Source organism: Scaptodrosophila lebanonensis, unplaced genomic scaffold, assembly GCF_003285725.1.
Source record: "Scaptodrosophila lebanonensis strain 11010-0011.00,11010-0021.00 unplaced genomic scaffold, SlebRS2 tig00000072-arrow-pilon, whole genome shotgun sequence".
NCBI lineage: Eukaryota > Metazoa > Arthropoda > Insecta > Diptera > Drosophilidae > Scaptodrosophila > Scaptodrosophila lebanonensis.
In genome coordinates this window covers 5,853,230-5,878,923 of record NW_022060558.1, presented here as the reverse complement: position 1 = coordinate 5,878,923, position 25,694 = coordinate 5,853,230, and the positions used below count along the sequence as shown (strand labels likewise).

At 38.5% G+C, this 25,694-nt stretch overlaps 5 protein-coding genes across 13 annotated transcripts in view; 1 reads left to right on the top strand and 4 right to left on the bottom strand.

The window, feature by feature from the left end:
* LOC115625432 (filamin-A) overlaps positions 1–13,901 on the top strand; it is a 41,633-nt gene extending 27,732 nt beyond the window's left edge. For 2 of the 7 annotated variants that reach the window (XM_030520472.1, XM_030520473.1), the window contains 6 exons: positions 519–612; positions 10,345–10,485; positions 10,552–10,721; positions 10,780–12,604; positions 12,999–13,205; positions 13,264–13,900. In XM_030520472.1, coding sequence (XP_030376332.1) covers positions 519–612; positions 10,345–10,485; positions 10,552–10,721; positions 10,780–12,604; positions 12,999–13,205; positions 13,264–13,448 — 2,622 coding nt within the window. In that variant the 3' untranslated portion in view covers positions 13,449–13,900. Of the gene's footprint in view, positions 1–518; positions 613–5,327; positions 5,575–9,609; positions 9,700–10,344; positions 10,486–10,551; positions 10,722–10,779; positions 12,605–12,998; positions 13,206–13,263 lie in introns of those variants that run through there. The other 5 variants (XM_030520474.1, XM_030520475.1, XM_030520476.1 and 2 more) reach the window with 5 other exon arrangements.
* Positions 13,902–15,162: 1,261 nt separating this feature from the next.
* On the bottom strand, positions 15,163–16,902 carry LOC115625465. The gene is made up of 7 exons (XM_030520513.1): positions 16,788–16,902; positions 16,517–16,733; positions 16,307–16,428; positions 15,855–16,239; positions 15,668–15,795; positions 15,529–15,608; positions 15,163–15,462 (listed from the first exon to the last, which is right to left on the bottom strand). Coding segments are annotated over exons 1-7 (1,233 nt in total). The 5' UTR covers positions 16,789–16,902.
* A 1,054-nt stretch (positions 16,903–17,956) lies between these two features.
* LOC115625083 lies at positions 17,957–19,277 on the bottom strand. Its single transcript, XM_030519974.1, has 4 exons — positions 19,170–19,277; positions 18,877–19,084; positions 18,625–18,749; positions 17,957–18,567 (listed from the first exon to the last, which is right to left on the bottom strand). Exons 1-4 carry the CDS (start codon positions 19,237–19,239, stop codon positions 18,146–18,148), a joined length of 825 nt encoding a protein of 274 aa, XP_030375834.1. The 5' UTR covers positions 19,240–19,277; the 3' UTR covers positions 17,957–18,145.
* An 80-nt stretch (positions 19,278–19,357) lies between these two features.
* Positions 19,358–20,306, bottom strand: LOC115625084. Its single transcript, XM_030519975.1, has 2 exons — positions 20,010–20,306; positions 19,358–19,948 (listed from the first exon to the last, which is right to left on the bottom strand). Exons 1-2 carry the CDS (start codon positions 20,291–20,293, stop codon positions 19,468–19,470), a joined length of 765 nt encoding a protein of 254 aa, XP_030375835.1. The 5' UTR covers positions 20,294–20,306; the 3' UTR covers positions 19,358–19,467.
* Positions 20,307–20,960: 654 nt separating this feature from the next.
* LOC115625081 (aminopeptidase N) overlaps positions 20,961–25,694 on the bottom strand; it is a 39,626-nt gene continuing 34,892 nt past the window's right edge. For 2 of the 3 annotated variants that reach the window (XM_030519972.1, XM_030519973.1), the window contains 7 exons: positions 24,952–25,350; positions 24,742–24,894; positions 23,281–24,679; positions 23,018–23,208; positions 22,789–22,956; positions 22,285–22,428; positions 20,961–22,216 (listed from right to left, as the gene is read on the bottom strand). In XM_030519972.1, coding sequence (XP_030375832.1) covers positions 21,961–22,216; positions 22,285–22,428; positions 22,789–22,956; positions 23,018–23,208; positions 23,281–24,679; positions 24,742–24,894; positions 24,952–25,350 — 2,710 coding nt within the window. In that variant the 3' untranslated portion in view covers positions 20,961–21,960. The remainder of the gene's footprint in view (positions 22,217–22,284; positions 22,429–22,788; positions 22,957–23,017; positions 23,209–23,280; positions 24,680–24,741; positions 24,895–24,951; positions 25,351–25,694) is intronic. The other variant, XR_003995513.1, reaches the window with a different exon arrangement.

Sequence of the window (25,694 nt, the reverse complement as noted above, 5' to 3'; positions counted from 1 at the left end):
AAGTATATTTATACTAAGATGGATTCCCCTAAGTCCTACGCACACTATTAATTTAACACGCCTTGTGTTCAATTAAAATGTTAACCAGCATCATATTTGTATTGAAAAGAATTTCATTTAGAATTTCATATTCTTTTTCTATATAGCCTCTTAATTCAACAACACATTTCAGCTCGTTAGTCCCATTTAAGTAATTAAGCCGATAGTATTCATTTTTCTTTAATTTTTTTAATGTTTTATAAGTATTTACACGTACATTACAGCAGTAATTCTCTCAATTGTGATTTGAATTCTATATTCAAAATGCATATGTGTACACTATCATGAAACTCCCAAGTATTTCTCTTTACATACTAATGTATATGTGTATACAGTGTTTTAGATTTTCGAGCCAATAAGCTAAATAAATAAGTTATTGAAATAAGCGTAAGCACTGCTAGACGGGTCCATTTAATCATATATGTCTGTATTATTTTTAAAATGTAATATTATGCCCTAAACCCTTAACATTTTTGCAGAGCGAAAAACTTGTGAACGGTAAATCCGAATCCAGCTTCCGAAGCGTTGCTTTTGAAAAACTGCCACTACCCACAACAGGCGGAAACGTAACAGGTGCGTAAACAGCTTAAACATATTTCGTAATTCAGATAAATGAAATGAATCAAGAATAATAGAGCTAGCATTGTCACAAAAATTCCCTTATCAACAAGATTGGATTCAAAACTGCAATGGGCTTGACATGGTGATAAATATCAGCGGCAAGTGGCCGGAGTTTGTAGCTAAAAACCATAGATACATTCCACTCAGTAATAATTAACAAATGCAAAGTAAGTTCTGTAAGCCAGTTCTGAAATCATCGCCATAGTCCATTTTATTAAATATCCTGAAGGAATCATAAAGTTTTTGAATTTATATTAATACAACTGGAATTGTTCTGATACAGAATAATGCGCAATTAGTTATTCATTACAATAGACAACAAAAAGAGATACATACAAATATATAAATGTTGGATGTGCATTGCAATGCTTGAAAAACACCTTTACATTTAATTAGATCCCATACTTTTCTCCCCTTATTCTCCCATAATCTGAAGAACAGTTTTCACATATGGTACATCTAAAGAAACCCATGCGATTCTGTCAGTGCGAAGGTATTTCGTCGAGTTGAGTCTTAATTATTAAGAACCTGGGCAACATGCTGCCTGTTTATCTGCAAAATATTTATGAGCCATTTAAAAATGGTCTAATATTGGCATTTAGTACGGTGCATTGGCCAAGATGCTGATGCGACTATTGTGACAATCTGCCGGAATGAAAATAAAATGCCAACACTAGCAACTAGCAGCAACGTTGCCATGAGAATTGTCATAAATTTTCAAATATATTTTGTATTTTTATGTGCGGCATCAAGCAAACAATTTCTAGCGCGCCAACTTAGACGCGACACCATGGACAAGTGGCAGCAGCAACGCACCCAGGACGAGCGGACACAGACATAGACACCAGCCCGGACAGTCAGACAGCCTTATCATGCTAATCGGACTGCCACTCATCGCAGTTGCCAGCGCGTTGACAGGCCGACAGTCTTGGCAGCGAACAACTTAATTAGATGCTCCGACAATGGCCACAGACATGCATCTGCACTCAGGCATATTTGGTGGGGGGGGGGGCTGGGTTTTCATTTTGGCATTGTCAATGAAATGGCAAATTGTACTCACGAAATTTTCATTTTTCACGCCACTTTCCTTTTGTTCGCAGTTCATTGACTGGGCGGTGCGATGTCAGTTGGGACACGTGTAGAGAAAGTAATTTGGTTATTAACATCCATTCCTCTTAATGGCTTGAAATGTATTCCACCTTGTCAAAATGTTTGCTGTTGCTGGCGAATTCGAAAATTTGCACCGAGATTTATGGACATTTTGACTACTTGAGCACAAATGCAGGCAAACACATGCGAATGTACAATATTCTTTAATGTATATACATACATATGTATGTCTGTAGTAGATCAGAGAAGTATATACACACATACTATAGTGCATATATGTATAGTATATCTAGATAGATGCTGGCCGCATGCAATTGGTGTTTTCATTTTACAAATCAATAAATAAGTTTGCGCTATTTCGCTTTTCAAAGCAACAGACACCCTGCGAAGCCGTTGCCTGCATATTTGTTCGATTTTTCACGCTTCCATGCAATTTTCGAACATTTTCGTCGCACATTTTGGATGCATGGGCCGCGAGGTCGGGTCTGTTGGTCGGACTCTGCGGGCAGCTCTTCATTAAGATCACAACGCACCACAAATGTTTGCCACGTTTCATTTGGGTAGCAGAAATCAGTTCTCCCACTTGCCCTGTCTTTCCCATTGATCTTGGTTGGTAAATTCTAGTCAGAGGTCTCTAACAAAATCCTTATATATCGCTCGGACGGTAGTACTGCGCTCTATTTCGTTTGAAGACGGATCATTGTAAATGATTCGTTTTGGCCAAATGGTATTTTGTGCCGCGCATTTGTTGCATTGATTTTTCATTGCTGGTCAAAGAGAAGTGACAATTTATAGATTCGAAAACACCACAAGCGAAACCCGCCCAGAAAACTGTGGTAGCATGTGAGCTCACCTCATTTGTATGCATTCTTATACCCTGTACCCAAAGGCTAAAAGGGCGTACTAGTTTAGTGGACATTGATGTAATACCCAGGAGTCATGCCAGTCCCATCAAAGTATACATACTTGTATTAGTGATTAGTATGACGTGAAAAATCAATATAGCCATGCCAGAAAATTAAGAGCTACAAATGTTCTCGTTACCCCTAAGATGGACAATGTTTTTCTATTTATCGATAAAAAATCATACTTTAATTTAGTTTTCATTGTGGAAGACGGTACAGAGTGAGATACTGTTATAGCATTCAATTTTATACCTCTGTTTTTTACATCTATGTTGACTCTATGACGAAACTTAAATCCGGTTAAGGGCCAAAAGCCAATATGTGCATTGGAAAATGGTCGTAGCATACTTTCTGTACTGCGTATATTGAAATCACAATGGACAGTAATACTTCAATAATTGGTTTGCATGCAAGGAACAGTAAACCAATGACTCCATACATAAAGCTTATATAATATGGACTTGGCTATTTAACAACGGCATACTAGTTCATGAATCCAGTAGAACTTTGGGAAATGTTGCAGAAGCAGTCCAAAAATTCCAGCAAACTCGCAGGTTTTTATAAAAGCAGGCAGTCCAAACATGTAGGTTACATTAGTGATAAGAACATAAGTATATACTTGGTTGTTCAGTACAGAGCATAAAAATCGGATATGTAATATGTTTCTGAGATCGTGTCATATTTTAAATGCATTTTTATTTGCCAATACGAACGAACTGAAAATCATACATATTTCTATATGAACAAGTAGTGTGTCCGGGGCGGGTGGTATGATTTCATTTGATTGATTTGCGCCAATTGCTTACAGTAAAGGCGCATATATTGGGAACGCAGCTGAGAAACGAAATTAGATTACATTTGTCATTTTGCACATCCGCAGCCCAGCATTAGTGGCCGACTGAGAAAGCTCTTGCATAATGCAACGCGTGATGAACTCAATACTTGTATGTGAAGTCTACGTTTTACGATATAGTTGGGAAATCGATTAAATTCTCATAACGCGACAACTGCCAGCAAGAGCGTGTTTTACGCATTGTGGACATTCCACAATCTTATAATACTTGTATTTTTATTGCAAAATTTGTCGAATTCTTGAGCGTCCACACTGGTATGGGGTCGGGTCTTTAAAAGCAACATGTCTATGTGTGCATTTTATTTATAAATTAATTTTGCGCCTGTTCGTTCGCTCTAATGGTGAGCATATTAATACATTTTTTGTCGTCTTTTCTGCAACAAGTAATAAATTTGATTTTTCCTCCCTACAAGAACGTATACTCGTAGGTATGTATTTTTCGAAAGGTGTGTGTTTGTGTGTATTACGCTGAAGACACACACCTGAGGCAATTATTAAAATTTTGCACCTTTCGAGCTCGAAATTCGACATTCCAACTGTTAAGTTGTCCAAGAGCTGTTCATAAACATGTTAGTTGCTATAAAATAGAATCAAATATGTGATTCTTTATATAGGCAAATGCAATACACACTCAGCACTCGAACACACACACACACACACGGACACATGTCATAAAGAAATGAATAATAAGAACGAGGCGTCGAAGAGCCGAATGATCATCACATCAGTCGCAGCGCAAATATTTCCAATTTGTTTTTTTTTTATCATTTTCATTTCTTTATTGGATTCTGCTGCCTACTTTATAGCACAGCACAGTCTGCCACACACACACTCATACACGCACACAAAGGCCAGCATACCAGCGGCCATATTTTCGAAAATCGGCTCTCTGTACGGGTGTATGGCCGATCTATGCTGCCACTGCTGGCATAGCAGACAAAGTTTTTGGTAGGAACTGGCGTGCTTTCATATTTTGGCCTTAATTTCAATTTGAAACTGTCTATGTTCACTTGAAATCGGGACGTGGAAACGCGTAGACCTACAAAACGTCGCTGGCAATTAAAAACGTTGGAATAAATGACACGAGAAATGCAGATTAATTGAGCAAATAATTCGACTGCAGGCCAAACAATTCACTTATTAATTTGCGCAGAAGGACTTCTTCTTGTAGGACACTCACTGCCTATAACTAAATCGTAGATAAACGCCTATTACAAATATATTGTTGCATTACAAATATATTGTTATATAACGCGTGTGCTTTAACTTGTACGTGTGAGTGTCATGATCTTCAACTTTGATTGAGCTCTTTCTAAAAATTCCAAATAATAAAAAATCAATGCAAAGCAGGATATGCGGCACTACTGAACTCAGTATAAGTACCAACACGCCTATTCCTTTTTTTATTTTCAAGGGGCTATTGGAAAAACCTGCCCTTGAAGTAGTCCTAAAACCGTGATGATACATTCATCAAAAATTAATACGCAACAGATTGTAGGCAACTACCTATAACGATCTAAAACTCTTTTAATTGAAAGGCACGGCTATAGGGCATCGCTGTATCTTAATTTTTGATTGATGTGTCATGGTTGTTTAAGTTAATTGATCGATAAATGAGATGAATGATGATTAAATATTTAGTCGCATATCCTTGCTGCTGCATTAATTATTACGTTTTAAAAATTAAATTATTCTAAATTTTAAGTGTCTCTATTTCAAAATTTTAAAACGCGTACGCGAAATTCCATTATCTTAAAAACGAAAATATATTTTAAAAATATACCTATTGCTGTACGAACGAACCAATATTCAAAATGCACTTCAGTTGGTTAAGTGAGAAACCGCCCACGCCGGAAGCAACCTGGGCAGATCATTCATATTATTTCCGACCGCAGTATTATAAGGTGACGGTCTCGGAACGCGATCACGCCGAGCGCCCAAACGTTTACTTCAATGAGGCCATCATACCAGAGAATCAAGGACTAAATGGTTGTGACTTTATGCCATTGAACTTCCAATCATCGTTTTTTATTGTTACACATCAAGGTAAATGCTTCACACACAGAACAGAAACCCCAACTCCAGCTTCCCAAAATTCTTGAAAACGTCAATATGTCGCACCAGAAGACCTTTCCGTTCCACAATTTGAAACACTGCCAGCTGCAAGTGTTTGCGACTGTGAGATGACGTGCACGGCGTTCAGAAAACGCGAGTTGCTGACAAGCTGACCAAAAAGAAGAGAATGTTTCAGTGTTCCATTTGTCTTAATGACAAAAGTGACACCAAATTCCCAGAGGCTGGCGAAATGTTGGTCCACCGCTGATTCAAGTCGGCGCTTGTTCGCCACAATCCGTGCAATGCGTTTTTGAATTATGACTGCAGAATATTTATCTCGGTCCTTCTGCCACTGTCTGACGTTGCAATTTCAAATTATTTTCTGTGATTTATTGTCAGAACTTGCAACAAAGCGTAAAATTCGTTTTGCGCTTGCATGTGATTATTTTTTGGGTGCCTTGGGCATGTGATGCGGGGCGTGATGATGGCTCTTATAGTATTCATTCAAACTATCACATACTAACAATAATCATCTCTATTTATTGGCATTAAATAGTTTACAGATCTGTGCAAACAAACCTATTAAGTATTAAATAATTACGGGGAACTGTATTAACAACAAACTTGAAAGAGGTGATCAGTGTAAAACATTCGGGGAATATTATGTATATAATATTGTTTATGTCCTATCTTAGAGTGCCTGTCTTGTCTAAGCCTGTCTGAAACTGATACGAGCATTAAGTAGTTTAAGCTTGAAACTTGCCTCCAAATTTTGACAAACTTGACATTCTATGGATGGGTATATAAAAAATTAATGTTTTGTGGCATAACTTTAGGGAAATTTAATAAAAACAACATTCTAAAATAGCGCTGAACTTAGAAACAACGTTTCTTAGAAAAATTGCACTTGTTAAGAACCTTTTATAAATTGTTTGTTGTTGTTTATTTCCTTGTTCTTAGTGAACTCTTTAATGCTTAGGGCGATTTGGTGTATTTTATTGTGAGTGGTCAATTATTTTACTTAATTCATATCGATCTGTCTGCTATGATTAATTTTAATACCCTAGTACTTTATACTTTTTAGTTTAGTGCGAATATACATACGTACATATGTAACGTATAGAAGTGTACGCGGTGGGCCCCACAAGGTATAAATATTCTTGATCTGTATGACAAGACGATCGATATAGCCCTGTCCGTCTAACTGTCTGTATGATCCTTGATCTCTGAAAATATAAAAGCTAGAATATCCAAACGTGGTATACAAATTCCTAAAATTCCAAAAAAGGACAAGATTATGTTATTTCCATAACTCTCGTAATTCTTGGAGTTTAAACTCAAACCCGGCATTACATTCTATTAGTAATTACGTGCTTGTCAAGTTTTATCATGATAGGTCGAATCTATAAGTAGTTATAGCCATACTTTAATGTCTACCCAAGTTTTGTGAGCAGTTGCTGCTTTGGCTAAACTCGCACAGCCTAGCATTCCATTCTTGTTTAAAATTGTTTTAAATATTTTGTTGTTTATATATTTTTTATTATCGTGACTGCACATAAGAAGTCTACCCTGATATTATATGTTTTATCAACGTATTTAAAGAAGTCTCCATTTTAAAAGAGAACTGCATTTTGTTGGCCAGTGTTATAAGCAAATGGAATTTGATGAAAAATCGCATTTTCGCATAGCGGCTATAACGGCTCGAGAGTCATTAAATCTTTCATTCGTGATGCCAGCGTCCATTAGATTCCGAACATGCCATCGGCGAGGCAGTTTTCCATGCCTCAATGGCCAATGGGCAATGGCGCGCCATGGCGGTCAGGTGGCGGTGGAGCAAGCCGTCGATCCTCTGTAGAGACCCAACGACGGACGGCAACAAATGTTCGGGCATAAATAATAATAATTATCCGAAGGCGAGTTGTGCAGCTATACAAATGGATGTAGTTGTCTTGTTGTCTTGGCGGCCGCTTTTTACGTTTAATTTGTAGCGGATGTTTGCAAATAAAAATTGGTTGCTGTTGTTGGTTTGAGGCATTTTTTATTCGGTCTCTTTCTTTCTATCGAATGCACGCACTTGGCGGAATATTTTATCGTTAATTTGCACAGTTCTTTCAAAAGCGTTTCAGAGCGTATGAATTTTACATGTCATTGGCTTTATGAAAAGGAACAGCTGAATGGATGCGGTGGCGTTGGCCAATTTTGAAATGCTCGTTCTTTTCTATTAACCCATTTCTCATGTGGCTTTTATCTTTGCAGCATTTGTGTGATTTGTTGCTGCACACACACTGCATCTTCTCATCTACATAGCCTTTGATAAATCTTTACAAATGCCTTTTTAATTGTTGCCTTTATATTGTGCGTGCTTCGTGCTCCCCAAGCATTCAAATATCCGCCAGGCGGCCAATAGGCTGCCCATAAATTTGGCAAATTTATCAAAAGCGCTGACTTGGCATGTCTGCCATATTCTCTTGCCTTCTGGCCTGACGCATTCATTTTGGGCAAATCAAATTGGTTGTTGTTTCTCAGACACCGTTTGCCTTGAAAACTGTCTAAGCGTTCTGCTGACGCGCGACACGCTTCTCTGATTTATGTTTGTTTACCGCTTTTGTTTGGCCATAATATCTCATGATGTTATCCGCTGGCGATTCCATTAATTGTGGTCACTTTTCGCAGGCTCGTCCACCCAAATCAGATTCGGATAAGGTAGCTGCCCAATTATTTTAAGAATCGAATAGAATATTTATAAGTATTTTATTAATATTTGTGATAATAATATGTCTAAAGACTGGCAACATATGGCCTATCTGTTCATAGCTAAGTAGCCACTAGTTTGCTGTGACTCATTTATTTATAGACCTACACAGAAATGATGTACGAGAAAATAAATAATGAACTTTATCGCACTAACATTTTATGTGACACTGGCGCAAAATATTTGAGGCAATATATTTGGATCGGTTTGCTACCAGAAATTTATCTTTGAATATTTTGTCGTTCTGTTTGATAGAGGAGGGATTGAAACGTATATTCTAAGAAATATTCATTTAATTGATGACACTTCTGCATTGGTCTGAAAGAAATTAATTCTACGCCATATTGGAGAATATACAAGTATAAATTTTAGTGAAACAAGAAAGTCGAATATGAAGCCTCGAGAAGGGTCGCTGCACATCCCAAGGATTGCATATCCTGAAGGCTTAAATCCACTCAAATGAATTTTGATTAACACTATGTAATCGAATATAAATACTTGTTTATGTGTAGAAATGAATACATTGTATAGCACTCTTTAAAATAGTTGTGTATGACTCCATAAATGGAAAAACTGAAACTTCCAATGACTGTCCTCTTCAGAAACAATCGTTTAGTGCGCCTCAGTTGTTACAATTGGAACCCCTAAAATCGTTAGTTATATTTGAAATAATCTCATTTTTACCGGCAACACTTGCGAGCTACTTTTCTACAGCTATATAGTATGTGCTCCGATGTGTGTTCGTGCCTCTAGACGCTAATGGTTTCTGATGCGCTCCTTCTTTTTACGCTGACAGAAGAATATTTATGTTTATTTTCATTAAAGTTTATTTATAGTTGCATATACTCAATAATTATGGTTCCCGAACATAAAATTATCCAATTTGAATTTAAATTTAGACACGTGCTCGAGCTCGCACACTCAACTACACTCCAGCATCTGTTAGATACTTTACGATGCACTATATATATATATATAAGTAGATACATATAGTAAGGTCGGTGACACACATATGCCTGCAGAAGTCGTGATACATATAGTTGTTCTTATATACTTGAGTGACTAGAAAACATAAACAGTGTGTCCTATATTTGACCTTAAAGACATTCGGGAACGATGTTTTTGTGTTTTTATGTTTTTGTTATTTTTTTGTCAGCGACTCATGAAAGTATAAAAGCAATTGTAGGCGTTGTTGGAAATTTCTTCAGAAAATCGAAATGCCACTATCGAGTCAGTTGGTGAAAAACTTTCGTTGTGTTTAGAAGTGGACTTGTGAATAGTGCGCAAGGATTACCAAAAGGACTTTAATAACCTACGCATATATTAGTGCATACGAGAGTAGTGAAGGCGTGTCCGCAAAAACTGTATGTGGAAACATGAATCTTTTTTAAATATGCGAGATGAAAATATTTTTGTTTTGAAATAGATTCTATACAAAATTCTTTTATGTTTGTGAGATATAATTCTATCAAAGTGGGTGTGTTATATTTATCTGGCACGCAGAATTCCTACGTGATCTGAAGCACATTCGAACACAAGCGGATTTACGAGTACTCAGGGAACTATTATCCTTCTCATTAACCCGTACATGAAAAAGTGTATTCGACAATAGAAACTTCTAGAGTGGAAGAGAATCTGTTCCCATTAACTAATTGTGCATACAGTATATAGATGAAAATATGTACATATATTTGTATTAAAATAGATTGAAAATGGCACAAATATTTCAACATAATATCAAAATTATGATGTCTTTGAAAACGAAAAGTTAATAATAATAGAAATGAACATAACAAATGGTTGACTTTATTGTGGCTACCCACGCGCTGAGCAGGAACTGAGCTAATATTTATGTGAAATATGTATTTGTGACATAATTTCAAATGTGCAAAGAAAGCATTATTGGATAGTTGAGCTCTAGTAATTATTTTAGGGTTATGTTTAGTGAACAGACTGTACCAATCTGTATCTAATTTTTAAAACTATTTTCCCAAACCATCCACTTACAGCTGAAGTCAAGATGCCGAGTGGTAAGGTCGACAAACCCATTATTCAGGACAACCGTGATGGTACCGTCTCTGTGAAGTACGATCCGCGCGAGGAGGGCTCACACGAACTGGTTGTGAAATACAATGGCGAACCTGTGCAAGGTAAAAGGACGTTACATATGCTAATTTGAGATCTTCTACAAAAATTATTCACCCATGGTGTTTCAGGATCTCCCTTTAAATTCCACGTGGATTCAATTGCATCCGGATATGTGACCGCCTATGGTCCAGGCTTAACGCATGGTGTCACTGGCGAGCCCGCCAACTTTACCATCTCTACCAAGGGTGCGAATACTGGTGGCCTAACCATGGCCGTAGAAGGCCCCAGCAAGGCTGATGTAAGTAGTAGCATTTCGCCTGGTCACCATAACATACTAACATCATTCAATCGGGCAGATTAACTACCACAACAACAAAGATGGCACTGTATCAGTGCAATATCTGCCCACCGCCCCTGGTGAATACCAAGTCTCGGTTCGTTTCGGCGACAAGCACATCAAGGGATCGCCGTACGTTGCTAAGATCACCGGCGAGGGTCGCAAACGCAACCAAATCTCCGTCGGCTCCTGTTCTGAAGTCACCATGCCTGGGGACATTACCGATGAGGATTTGCGTGCCCTCAACGCCTCCATTCAAGCGCCCAGCGGCCTAGAGGAGCCTTGCTTCTTGAAGCGCATGCCCACCGGCAACATCGGCATTTCCTTCACTCCTCGTGAAATCGGCGAGCATATGGTTTCGGTGAAACGCCTGGGAAAGCACATTAATAACTCGCCCTTCAAGGTCACCGTGTGTGAGCGCGAGGTTGGAGATGCTAAGAAGGTCAAGGTATCGGGTGCTGGGCTCAAGGAGGGTCAGACACACAGCGACAATGTTTTCTCTGTGGATACGCGCAATGCTGGTTTTGGAGGTCTTTCCGTATCTATTGAAGGTCCCAGCAAGGCAGAGATACAGTGCACCGACAAGGATGATGGCACATTAAACATATCCTACAAGCCCACCGAACCGGGATATTACATTGTTAACCTGAAGTTTGCCGATCATCATGTGGATGGCTCGCCCTTCACCGTCAAGGTAGCCGGCGAGGGCAGCAACCGAAAGCGCGAAAAGATCCAACGTGAGCGTGACGCCGTGCCGATCACCGAGATTGGCAGTCAGTGCAAACTCACCTTCAAGATGCCTGGCATCACTTCATTCGATTTGGCCGCATGTGTCACCTCACCCAGTAACGTCACCGAAGATGCTGAGATCCAAGAAGTGGAGGACGGACTATATTCAGTGCACTTCGTGCCCAAGGAGCTGGGCGTTCACACGGTCTCGGTGCGATATTCCGAGATGCACATACCAGGCTCACCCTTCCAGTTTACCGTTGGTCCACTGCGTGACTCAGGCAGCCATTTGGTTAAGGCCGGCGGCTCAGGTCTGGAACGCGGAGTAGTCGGAGAGGCGGCCGAGTTCAATGTCTGGACACGCGAAGCAGGCGGTGGCTCTTTGGCCATTTCGGTTGAAGGTCCAAGCAAGGCAGACATCGAGTTTAAGGATCGCAAAGACGGAAGCTGCGATGTCGCTTATAAGGTTACTGAACCGGGCGAGTATCGTGTGGGTCTGAAGTTCAACGATCGCCATATACCCGACTCGCCCTTCAAGGTGTACGTCTCGCCCGATGCTGGCGATGCACACAAGTTGGAAGTGCAGCAGTTCCCGCAGGGCAATATTCAAGCTGATGCGCCCTATCAGTTCATGGTGCGAAAGAACGGCGCTAAGGGCGAGCTGGATGCTAAGATTGTTGCGCCTTCGGGCACCGATGACGATTGCTTCATCCAAGTCATCGACAGCGAGATGTACTCTGTGCGTTTCTATCCACGCGAGAACGGTATCCATGCCATCCACGTCAAGTTCAATGGTGTGCACATACCAGACTCACCCTTCAGAATCAAAGTGGGCAAGGATGTGGCTGATCCTGCGGCCGTCCATGCCACTGGCAATGGCCTCGACGAGGTCAAGACTGGACACAAGGCGGACTTCATCATCAATACATGCAATGCCGGCGTTGGCACACTGGCCGTTTCCATCGACGGCCCCTCTAAAGTAGCCATGGATTGCACGGAAGTCGAGGAAGGCTACAAGGTTCGCTACACCCCCCTGCTCCCAGGAGAACACTACATCACGGTGAAGTACAACAACATGCACATTGTAGGCTCGCCCTTCCGAGTGCATGCCTCAGGTTAGTGTAGCCAAATTGCGCATTCAGCAGAAACTATTAGAAAAAACTTGGTATGGCTGTACTTGGTATTATAAATCCCTTTAACTCTATGGGCTAAGCATCCAGTGAACGAAAGCTTAGATCGCTATTATCTGTGCTAGAAACTCGACTATAGAGTTTCACCTTTGGAACTATCCGTTTGAGCTTACAAAAAATTAATAGGTCTTCTTACTTTATCTGTGGTTCGGGGATTGACTCACCCCAGATCTCTCAATGCCATAAGAGGGTAAAAATCCAAACCGGATGAATATTTCAAGTAATAATATACACAATTTAAAAGTTTCCAAGTTCACATTTTTGCCAACGTAAGTTTGTGTTCACTTTTGGATTAATCTCTGCCATTTTGTTGCCACAGGTGAATCACTGGCCGACGAGGGTGCACAGGAGACATCGACTGTCATTGTGGAAACGGTACAGAAGGTGGCTAAAGGGGGCAAGAATACTGGAGTCCATCTGCCCACTTTCAAATCCGATGCCAGCAAAGTCGTCTCCAAGGGAATGGGCCTGAAGAAGGCATATATGGGCAAGCAAAATCAGTTCTCCATCTCCGCCACCGAAGCAGGTAACTGAAATCGAAGTCATTTAACTTGTGGCTCTTCAACTAATATTTACCCTTACAGGCAACAACATACTTTATGTGGGCATGTACGGACCTAAGGGACCCTGCGAAGAGTTCCATGTAAAGCACGCTGGCCACAACAATTACAACGTACAGTACTTGGTCCGCGACCGCGGCCAGTATGTGCTCATAATTAAATGGGGCGAGGATCATATACCCGGCTCCCCATTCCAGATCGATGTCTAAGCTTAATTATTTTGTACGCGCAGTTGTCGACTGTGGTCCTGAATGAAAACCCGGATAGGGCATCTCATTGTCATAATGAATATACTAATGATTATGATTATGTACCGAATGTTCCAGGTTCAATTTTTTATGTTTCGTGCTTATCTTTGTTTAATTTCCGATTATAATTATTAGGTAAGTGCTTATTACTTTTGTTATTTTTGTACATAAACATGTTTTCGATTTAAACAGAAACAACAAGAAATTGCGCCATTATTATATCAATTAAAAATTTGTTTGTTTTCTTGTCAATATAATACATTTTCTTTAGAACACAAATCACAAGAGAGTTAACTGCAAATTATAATCTCTTTAAAATTTATATAGTACTTAAGCAAAATTATTACGTATTGTGTTTTAATTATCAATATTGATATGTAATTTACGTGAAATTAAATAAACAATATTAAACAAAAAAAATTTTTTTAATTATGACAAAAATGAGGACAAATCGTTGGCCAATCAATTTCAAGGACTATAAAAATGTCTACAGAATAATTAGGCTACCATTGCAATGCATTGTAACATTGTTCGGAAAACTGAATTTGGGTATTTCAGGAATGTTTTTGATACGATATAGTAGAACTCATTCGATCGATATAGCAAATGATATCACCGTAGGTGTTATAATAAAACAAATCTTTAGGGAGATGAGCATAATTGTTGTCTATTTGAATATATAAGTCGCTTGAGCTAATTCTACTTGTTATTGGCGTACTTTAAATCTTTCGCGTTGCCTGGTTGGCTTAAAAAACTTTGGTGGAAGCCCTAATGACGACCATAAATTATACTATAACCAATTTAAAATTGCTCTACTTATGTCTTTTATATATATAAAACAGTTTGTCCTGACTGACTGATTGGTGATCAACATACAGCCCAAACGGTAAAAGCTAGGAAGCTGAAATTTGGACTCAAGTATCCTTTCATAGTGTAGGTGCCCACTTGGAAAATTCGAGCTCCAAAGGGGGAAAACAGGCCCCAACGTTTGTATGAAAAATCTACAATTTTCATCTGATTAACTTCAAACTGAGTTTGTAGAAACTAAGAAAAATTCCAAGAAAAGCTGTATACTTGGTTTTTTGAAATTTTTTTTTGGGAGCAAATATATTTTGGCTATAACTTCTTCTTAAATCGGTCTATTATAATGAAACTTGGCACACGGACACATAATCACTAACTGGGGGTATTTGAAAAATTTGAGTTCGAAATTCCAAGAATTACGATTTGCATGGGAGAGGGGGGAGGGAGGGAAATTCCAAAATACACATTTTCTGCGTATTTACATAAGGACTAAAATTTTGTGTCCCTAGGTCTTATAGTCTCCGAGATATAGGTGATTATATGAACGGAAAATCGGGAAAACTCCCATAGGGGGGAAGTGGGGGAAAAAATTTCACAGCGTACATACATAACGCATCTTTGTGCAAGGTTCGGTGTCTCTGCCCTCTTATAGTCTCTGAGAGCCAGGTGTTCATACGGACAGACAGACAGGGCTAGATCGACTCGTCTCGCCATGCTGATCAAGAATATATATACTTTGTGGGGTCTGCCACACCTCCACCTGCCTGTAACATTTTCAGCTCCCGCAAACCTAATATACTCTTGTACATTTCATGTACATACAGAGTATAAAAAGGTCTTAACCCAAGAATAAAAGATTTATTTATAGTTTTTATTTGGGTTTACTAAAGCGCTCAAACTGTTTAACCTGCATATCGCATATGATATTATATATTTTCCGCTTTGTTTCGATTAGTAAATCCTGGTCGAGCATTTTAATTTCATTGGTGACAAGTTCACCAAATGATTTTTGGCTGGCACATTTTATATCAAAGGACTCCCTGGGCGGTCGATCGTTATAAACGTGTGTTTCTTTCAGGAGCTCTTCTCCTCTTACGAAAATGTTTGATTTCATGGGAGGCGGTACTTCAATGATTTCTTCGGTTGAACTCACTAGATCGTTTTCGGAAGCCTTGAATAATATACATAGAAGTATTTATAAATCATATAAACTTAATTTGAAAATATAATTTATCACCTTAACTTGCACGTTTTCGTCTTCTGGTTCAAACATCACAGCATTGCTCTCATCAAAGTAAATTGAGCTCATTGATGCATCTACAAAATACAAGTTTGATTTGATCGGATATAAATTATGTGCGTGAGGGCAACCATACTTGAACTTGAGCTTGAGGTGCAATCAGGAAATGGCTCTTGTTTCGTTGACTCTAAAGGCCCAAGAATCTTAACTAACTTTTCGTAATGAACCCAGTTTGATTCTGGGCCTTCAGTGTCTCGAATTTTTCTGCAATTTAGAATTTTAATTTAAATGTGCATGCATTAGGATTTTGAATGGAATCTTACCTGAATTTGCGTTTGGTAGATTCTATTTTCGCCTTTATTTTACCGGGATCGATTTCTATTCCATGAGAAAAAAGTTCCAATGCCATTTCCTTATAAACATCCATGTTTACTCTTTCACTGCGCAACTCTTGAATATTTTTCTCCCACAATTCCAGAAAAATCATTTCTTCTTTAGGAGACCAACATTTCCGTTTTCCCATTTTAAAGTCTAGTTCTTTTCCCGTCTCACTCGCACACGTTTTTCTTCTTTTGGTAACAGGTGGTGGACTCATTTGCGAATCTTTAATGTAAATATCTTCATTTTTATCCGGTGCATCTGAGATGTCGTCATCGTCAAACGAAAGAGTAGCGCAATCTTCATCGAAGTGCGGAGTAAAGCTTGAGTCTAGGATTATAATTAATCTAACGTTAACAATTGTGTAAATACTCGAAAATGAATATTTCCGACAAACCTGAGTAATGGTCCTGAGGCTCAAAACCTCTCGATGACAATTTCTCTAAGGAACTGAGAATTTTAACCATCTTGGAGTAATACTTCCAACGCGATGATGAACCAAAGTTCTCATGTTCAAACCTTCATGCGTAGATGTATGTATGTATGTATATACAAAAATATGTTAGGGGTTATATTTCGCACTCAATAATTCCCAGCTGCGTCATACTTAAATTTGCGCTTGTTTCCTTCCATTTTTGCTTTAATTTTTAATACATCGACATGGATGCCAAACTGTTTTAGGGCCTCGGCCATTTCTTTGTAGACGTGCGTAAGCTTTCTACCACTTTGCAAACCTGGCAGAGCCGCCATCCAAAGATTCATAAAGTGATCCTCCTCCCATGGCGACCACACCATGCGATTTGATTTATGAGCAGTAGGGCTCACTGAGATTGAACTTATGTTAATATCAAGGAAAACGAAATTAAGATATTGCTTACTCGTAAGCAGCTTGACCTGTGAAAGGAGCGCGTATTAAAACATTTAATGCTATAGTTCCTAAAATAATACTTCAATAGAGCTGTTTGCGTTTGTGAAAATTCTATTGCAATTTGCAAACAAACTGTGTTTTGCTTTGCATTTGCATTAGTGCTGGGCGAAACATCGATTTAAAATCGATAAATCGATGTTTTGTAATTTTTTCCAAACATCGATGTTTTATTTCCGATTTTCGATGTTTTTTACTACTTGAAAAAAAAAATCGCGGGAAAAGCTAGGTTAGTAAAAGCTATAATTTGCTTTTTTGAATAAAACCCCTAATATAATACAGCCATGCTCATTTTTATTAACAAAAATGAGTGGATCTCAAACAATTAGTCATGAATTTTATTTTTTTTTATTTTTATGTTATGTTTTTATAACAAAATATTCTTTGAATTTATGAAAATATTGTTTTTTGTTGAAACCGTTCGTATTATATAGGAAAACTTAGCTTTATGAATAAGATGACAATACAAAATGAAGTACCCTATTTATAAGGATCAACAATCAAATCAATCTGAAATTACTCACTAACTATAATTTTTTATGTTATACTTTCTCTTGTTTTTAGTTTATTATTTTAAGTTATAAAAATATCGTTTGTTTTAAAACCTTTTGTACATTTATAAATAAGACAAATCAAAACGAAGTGCCCAATGTTGTATATTAATTTTTGTTTGAAAATTTGTTAGTGGAATTTCGATGCATCGATGTTCTTCCCCAAAAAAATCGAAACATCGATGTTTCCCCAGCTCTAATTTTCATTATCTGGCAGCACCGCAGTAATGTTGTACAGTGTACACAAAAAATACCAAACATAATACTAGTCCGTGCTCTTTGAAAAAATTTTTAGCTTATGCATATTATTCATTTTATTTACTACTGGGTACTTATACTAAAAAAAAAACAAAACTGATCTTCATATGTACATGCAATAGACAGATAGCGGGAAAGTTATTCTTGTTGAATGTAAACAAAACATAAAGGTGGCCAAATAATTTTCTTTAAACAAATAAGATTTACATCGGCTTTTTTTACACTCTCATCGTATTTTTAAAGGGATGGACATATTTGTTAAACATTTCAATGTAGTATCTGCGCACAGCTGAATGACATATTCTATACTAATCTTAAGACAATTTAGAAATATCAGTACATCCTAATTTTAAAAAAATTGGCGATTAAGTATTTGCTTTATATAACTTCCAACGCTTAAACTCGCCAAAGTACTGTTTTCTATGTTTCAAAAATAAAAAATTAAGATTGGTTTTATTATTTTTTCGTTTTCATAAAATATGAAACGTTTGAAATTTGTTTTCTATCCCTCATTGCGTTGGAGCTGTGCAATCTGTATATCGCAAATTATAGAATAAATTTTTCTTTTTGCAAGAATTAACAAGTCAGTGTCCAGCATCTCCAGCTCTTTTGTCACAAGTTCACCAAAGGTCTCCTTATCTGGTCCCCTTGTATGCGTGTCTGGTTTCTCATCTTCATACTGATTTATTGCTTTGTTGGAATCGATTGTATCTTTACGCTGTTCCTTCTTAATTTTCTTTACAGGCGGCTCATCACTTGTGCTTTCATCATCATACAGTTCTTCAAAGTCTTCCAATGTTCCGTTACTTTTACAAATTTCTTCCGTTGAAGTAACAAGGCCGACATTCGAGGTTGATTTGTTAACGGCTTCCGTGTGCCGTTTTGTTGAACCTTCTTCAAAATAGTCTGAATCAAGACTACGTGCTGCAAAGAAAAATTAATGCACTTGCGCAAAGCGCTTGCAATATTTAACTGACTTACCTGAACTCGAAATAGAGGGCTCATCAGAAAAGGCTTCAAACTTAACAGCCTCCAAAGGTCCTACAATTTCCGCCATCTGCTCGTAGAACTCCCACCTTGAGGGCTTTTCTGCATCGCGTTCAGTTCTGCATTAACATATGCTATTACAAATTTGTTAAGTGTTTGTACATACACGCATAAATGTGCACTTATGTACATATGTATGTATGTATATGCTTCATGTAAGTACGTTTTTCTCTCTCTTAATCTTACTTAAATTTTCGTTTCAAGGACTCCATTTTCGGCTTGATTTCAGCCAATTTAACTTCAATGCCAAGGTCTTGGAACTCGGCTGCCATATCCCTATAAACATGTGCGTGTTTGCGTTCACCACGCAGCTCCGTTAAGTACCGTTTCCACACTTCCAAAAAACGCTCTTCCTCATCATAATCCCACTTTCGTCGCTTTTGTCGACCTTTCACTTAATTAAAAAGTAAAGAGAATTCATAGTAAACTTTTAAATGAAAAACACAAGCTTGAAAGCAATAAGGAGGATCAGTACACACTTTTTGGTTTATTTCTTTTGCACTCCACTATCGCATATGTATTTGAATTTGTTTTGCAGCAAATTTTCATTGCTTTCTGTTGATGCTGATGCAAGTTGTTTGTCGCAAAATGCCTCAAGATGGCAGCTGCACCAAAAGGGTTGGATATTAAAACCAGGGATGGAGAGTCAAATTATCGATGCACGAGCTTAGAGTGAATGGCAAAGTAATTGGCATCGGCTACTTTATTTACCTATTTCTACAGCTGATACACCATGAACAGTTTAACATAAACATACATACATTAGCACAACTTTTACTATCTTTGAGAATTACGTTGGAGTTGCTTTAAGTGGGCATCACAAATTAGATTGTATACTTTTCGTTTAGTGTCTACGCGTAGGTCTTCTTCTAATCTTTCCAATTCTTTCGTTACAAGCTGACCGAATTCATATTCTTGAAGTCCAGAGTCCATTGAATCCTCAAAGCTGTCGGTATTTTGTAGAACAGCAACGCACTGCGTTGACGATATGTCTGAGTCCCTGTATGGTCGTTCTGAATTCTCGTATACCTCCTTTGTTGAAGTCACACAGCCAATGGTTGTGACCTCCCGCTTAGTCTTAGTTTCTTCGTCGTCCAGTAAGATGGAATCGTAATCGTTCAGGTACACTGAATTGAAATTCGTGTCAGAGGTGTCATCGGAAAAACTATTAAAGCTTTTATCTTCTGCAGGCCCCAGAATTTCGGCCATCTTTGCATAATGGATCCAGTTTGAACATTTATCTTTATCCCGTTCAACTCTGAATGCAAATCACACAATATTTATATTTCAAATTGTAATGTTCCAAAATGCAATCTTACCGAAATTTCCGCGTGACAGTATCAATTTTCGTCTTAATATCAGTAACAGTAACGAACACTCCCTGATCCGCAAGCTCGTTAACCATTTTTATGTAAATTGGACCATTTTTTCTTTCGTTTCGCAGAAGTGGTAATTTACTGTGCCAAACATCTAGGAAGCAACTTTCCTCCATTGTATTCCAACGCTTTCTTTTTTTCTTATTTTTACATAGTTCTGTTTTCATGGGCTGCAAAAAATTGTCACTATTGGTGGCAATACATCCTTTTATCTTTTGTGAAGGCATTATGAATAGACTAACTTTTTTGGGCGTCCAAAGCTAAATATGTTGTGCTTGTAGCGGCAGCGTTAGCATCAGCTGTCTCTAGGGCTGGACAAACGGCTTGCAAATATACTAAAAAATGCCAAATATAAGAAAGTGTTTCTTAGAAGGTTTTCTTTTCTGAGAGCATAATTTTCAGCAATATCCTTCGGAATTATAATGGCAATATCGATGCAAAATGAATTATTTTCATACCCTCCACACATTCAAATAACAAAAACTGTTTATTTTAAGTGGCATCAATGAAACAAATTGTATTGATTTTTTGTTTTGTACACAGAGTTCTTCTTTATTGATGACTAACAGCACCAACTTATGTCATTCGAAGATGCTTGGCATTACCATAAATTTGGCAGAAAATGAATTGTGTACGATTACAATGCATAAAGTCTAATTGCAATACAATTTGAAAAAATTCGTGGTCTATTTGATTTTGCGGCTCCTGACCAATCAAAAGTACTATTTCTTTTTGGGCCAGTCGTTGGAAAAATAGAGGAGATAGACGATCAAATTTTTGAAATGGGGAAGCTGTGTGGTTCCCGTTATGCTAAGATAGCTTAAACATTTGATTTGGAAATACATTCCGGAAACGCGTATCAAATCAAGTAAACGTTATTGTGACATATGTATGTATGTATGTAATAGTATGATTTATTTGACTTCGAAGCTTTAAACTTATTTACATGATTGTGCATTAAGCGAAATATTCGTGGTATGCGTTACAAAATATATGTGGATGTATGTATGTATACATACATATATTTTTTCTATATTTTCTGCTAATAGATACAATAAAAATATGCTTGAAACTTTTCGATAAAATTTGATAAGGACACTGCAGGTTTCCGTAATAAGGCTGTGTCAATCTTCAATTGTTATACATTCAATAACATCGTTTGTGATAAAAGTTTAAACAGCTGTATTTCATATGGGACTCATGCTTGCTTATACATATCTAGATCTCGAAGAGTATGCATTTGCATTACATACTATCTGCTCGTATGCGTTTTATGTATGTATGTATGTGTAATACGCATACAAAAACAAGTAATTAGTTTAACATGTATTTTTGGTTGACTTAAGTGCTAATTTATCTAAATACTAGTCCGCAAATAGTTTGCATTACATTTCTGAAATTTGAAAACATTTTACATAAGCAGCATTGAATATTACACATTATAAAATAAACATGACACAAAACAAAAAATGTTGCGTAACTTACGAGTTCAAGGGAATGAATGAAGAATGGGGCTTGGCTATTGCGCGCTGATGATGATTATTACTTCTATTTAATTAAGTTTTAGCAGGATTTGAATTATGTAAGATATAGGAACGTTATTATAAATATGCATAAATATATATGTAAGTATGTATGTATGTGTGTATGTGTTAACACTGCGACAAATCAAAAGTGATCAAAGCTGGCCACAGAAATTATAAATTAAAATTCCGAAAATTAACCCACACTCAATTTTTGGGCTTCACTTAAATTAATTAGCAAACTTACATGTTTATATCACTTTTTCGCAAATGAATTTGTTTATAAATTATATTGAGGCAATTAAATTAGGTCTCTCATTTGGTAATAAGAAATTTGAAAACAATTTTAAATGAAGCTGTTTTTGTGTCACTTAGAAGATGTTGATACGGAACTCGCTGACTATGCTCTCGAGGAAGCTCTTCAGACTATTGTAGGAGTTCTTGTGCCAGTGGATGTTGTCATTGACCTGCTGCATGGCCAGCTCTATCGCTGCCTCCACTGTCTTCAGACCTAGAGTGCGGCAGTGCGCGGCAAATTGTTGAAGCTGTTGTTTGTGGAACTCCTTGTTCATATAAATGGTGAGTGACTTAATCATCTCGTTTAATGTGGAGAAGCCGTCGCCATAACTGTGAATTAAACAGAAGCAACATATTCACATATTTCTTCACATGATTCTTTAGTATTCGATACGCACTATTCAGCGATTTCCTTGATGTTAGTCTGCAGAAAATCGAAAGCGATGTCATAGCCAATCGCATTGGAGGCAACCGCTCTGAAAACAAGCGCGCCGTCCTGTTTTAAAATGCCAGAAGTTGAGTTAATGGTCATATTTAGATACCTGTAGAAGAGAAGAGATGGAGGATAAAATTAATTGGATTTACCCAAAAATAAATTAAATCGTGGGTCTATGGGTCTAATTATTATTAAGTTTAAAATCATTTTTATAGGCCCTGTTCCAAGTGTCGAGCTCAAGTAAATTAACCTTTATTTATGGTCAGAGTAAATATTTACAGCAAAATTTGTATACCCAGTACCCGTAGGGTAAAAAGCGAATAGTAGGTTTGTGTAAACAGGCAGAAGGAAGCATCTCCCACTCCATAAAGTAAATATATTCTTAATATATATTTCTTTAAATTAAATGCTCTTTATAGAGGCTTCTATGCGATAAAACAAATATAGAATTTATGGGCATACTTACTTCGAAAGCAGCCATGGCTTGGTGGTGCAGCCCAGCGATGCTAAAATCTCCTCCTTCTCGGATGCGCTGGTCGTTAATTTGTACTGCTTATAGGCGAAGTACCACTCAGGATAAGAACCTTCCGCGAGGGCCGTGCAGTAGATGACTGATTTAAGATTGGGCTTAATACTACAAGACGAAGTGAGTTAAGAAACAGTTGTTTTAGGGGCTACCCAGCTCTGCGACTTACGGATTTTTCTTGGGGGCAAGCATCCAGTCCCGGAATTTCTTGTGTGCAGCTTGGGTACAGCGATCATAGTTGAACTTACACGCGAAGTTTGCCACCAGAGCACGGTGCTTAAGCTGAAGATGAGACTCATTGTCAGGCTCGTTCAGGCCGTATCTATCGAACGCAGCACGCACAATGAACTTCATGAAGGCCTAGCGGGGGTATCGCAAATAAATTATGTCAGTAATGTATCCAATTAACTAGAAACAATGTGATGGACCTACTCTGAATGTTTCATAAGCTGGCTCTCGCTTCAAGCTGTAGGTAAGGTAGTTGATGCCTGATTTTGCAGCGCTCCATAGTAATTCGTCGTCGACGGACGTGACGAGCTCTATTAGAAAGGTAAGAGGTATGTCATAGGACAAAAATTCGGCCTGCGATAGATGAAGAGCATCGTCCAGCAGTTGAGCGCGAGTGATACGCGGAATGATGCTGAAGTTTTTCTTCAGAGCTAGCCAAGAGGGCATGTCGTAGTTGACACGATAGTAGCCCTGACGATTCAGATTCAAATAGACGACATTATCTTCATTGTTGCTAGTGGTGAAGACGTCATTTATGAGAAGTTGGTCCTGGTCCGCCTGCATCCAGTGCGTTGGTATGTTGTCCCCTTTGTGTAGCTCGCTTGTTTCATATGTGATGGGAATGACCCAGCGGCTTTTATCTGCGGGATTGCGGGCAGGAAGCTGATATCGCTCTTGCCGCAGCACTAAATTTGCGCCACTTCTCTCTACAGATACTACCGGATAGCCTGGCTGATTAATCCATGGGTCCATGATCTGTTTGATATCCATATTCTTTGGCAACGTGCCCTTCAAATGGCCGTGGCGCGTCATATAGGCCCACAGATCATTGCGATCTATGTTTTCGTAAGCGAATGATTGCAGCAAATCCTGCGTGGCAGCGCGGAATGCTTCATCACCTACAATCGAGTTAAGCATGCGCAACAATATTGTGCCTTTAGAGTAACTTATAGGATCAAAGATACGACGAATGTCGCTAGTGGACTTGACGTCAAGGGAGATCGCGTGCGAGGTATTATCAGCGTCGTGCTGCATGGACTCTTTAAACTCCAGAACTGTAAATGTATCCATGATCTGATATTCGGGATGGGCATTGTTAAGCGCAATGTAGCTCATGTAACAGGCGAATCCTTCTTTCAGCCAGAGATCGTCCCACCACTTGGGGGTCACTAGATTGCCGAACCACTGATGAGCAAGCTCATGAGCTATAATCTGAGCCACGTACTGCATGTGCTCGGAGGATGAGGCAAGCTCAAGATCCTCGGGAACAAGCAGCGCCGAATCGCGGAAAGTAATAAGACCCCAATTTTCCATGGCTCCGAATCCAAAGTCTGGAATAGAGACCAAATCGATTTTGGGCAGCTTGTTCTTGATGCCAAAGTACTCCTCGAAGAAGGGCAGGAACTTGCGCACCATATTGTAAGCGTAGTTCGTCATGTCCGTAAAGGTTGGACGAGTCCAGATCTCTACTCGCGGCTTGAGAGCGCTATCCATGTTGGCGTAGCTTGAGCCCACCATGTTGGAGACTACGAATGCTACCAGGTATGTGGGCATTTTCGGCGTGGTGAGGAAGTCGTCGCGTATATAGCCTGGCCGATGGGGGCTGCAATAGTATAAGGTTAAAGGATTATATAGAGCCATGATTATTTTGCATGTTCTGCTCACCTGCTTCGTCTAAGAGGCATATTGGATAGCGACATGGCCTTGCTGCTCTCACGTATAATACTGATGGTAAAATTTGCCTTCATGTCAGGCCTGTCGAAACAAGGAAATGCTCGGCGCGCATCGACGGGCGAGAACTGCGTGCTGACCATCCATCTATAATTAAAAGAAATTACTCAGTCAGTTGGAAAAGAAGAGAAGTTGTCTACTTACTCTTGCTTATTGTTGGCTGTATTGAGATAACTCGTCTTATAGACTCCCTGCAGCGTGTCTGTCACCTGACTGACAAAGTCCAGACTCAGCACAACCCGCAGCTTGGTCTTACTGACCAAGTCCTTGGATAGATTGATCACAAATGTTGCATTATTCTCGCCATAGTCGCTATCAAAGTCCACTTCCAACTCATCGGCAGGAATGGCTTTGTTGGGTGGGGTGGCGGTAGCGATGCTTTCATTGTCATTGGTAGCTTGTATGACTCGCACGTTGGTAATGCTGACATTGTGCACATCTAGAACAATGGGTTCCCAGGTGGACACTTTATCATCGCGTTCGATTTCAATGGCGACACTGCCATTGCTTGCAGAGGCTGCAATGTTCGGTTCAATTGTAATGCTGCAAAAACAAATAAAATCATCGCCAGCATTAAAAATAGTTTTATGAAATTAAAGTATTATAATATTTGTATAATCATTCAATGAAAAGGTTTTCTAGACCTGAGTGGTGGTGACTTCATTCGGATTTCTGTAAACATTTCTTTAATTCTTCAAATATGTTAAAGCCATACGGGCTGAACTCTCGTATGTACTAAACCAGCCTCTCTTCTTCTCTCCCCGCTATAATCCTTCCGTTAAAATAAACCATTTTGCACCAATACTCAAACGATTTCAATTAACCTTAGTACAGTGAAGCATTTTTGAAAACTTAAAAATATACAATTCTATGTGTTCTTCTGTGTT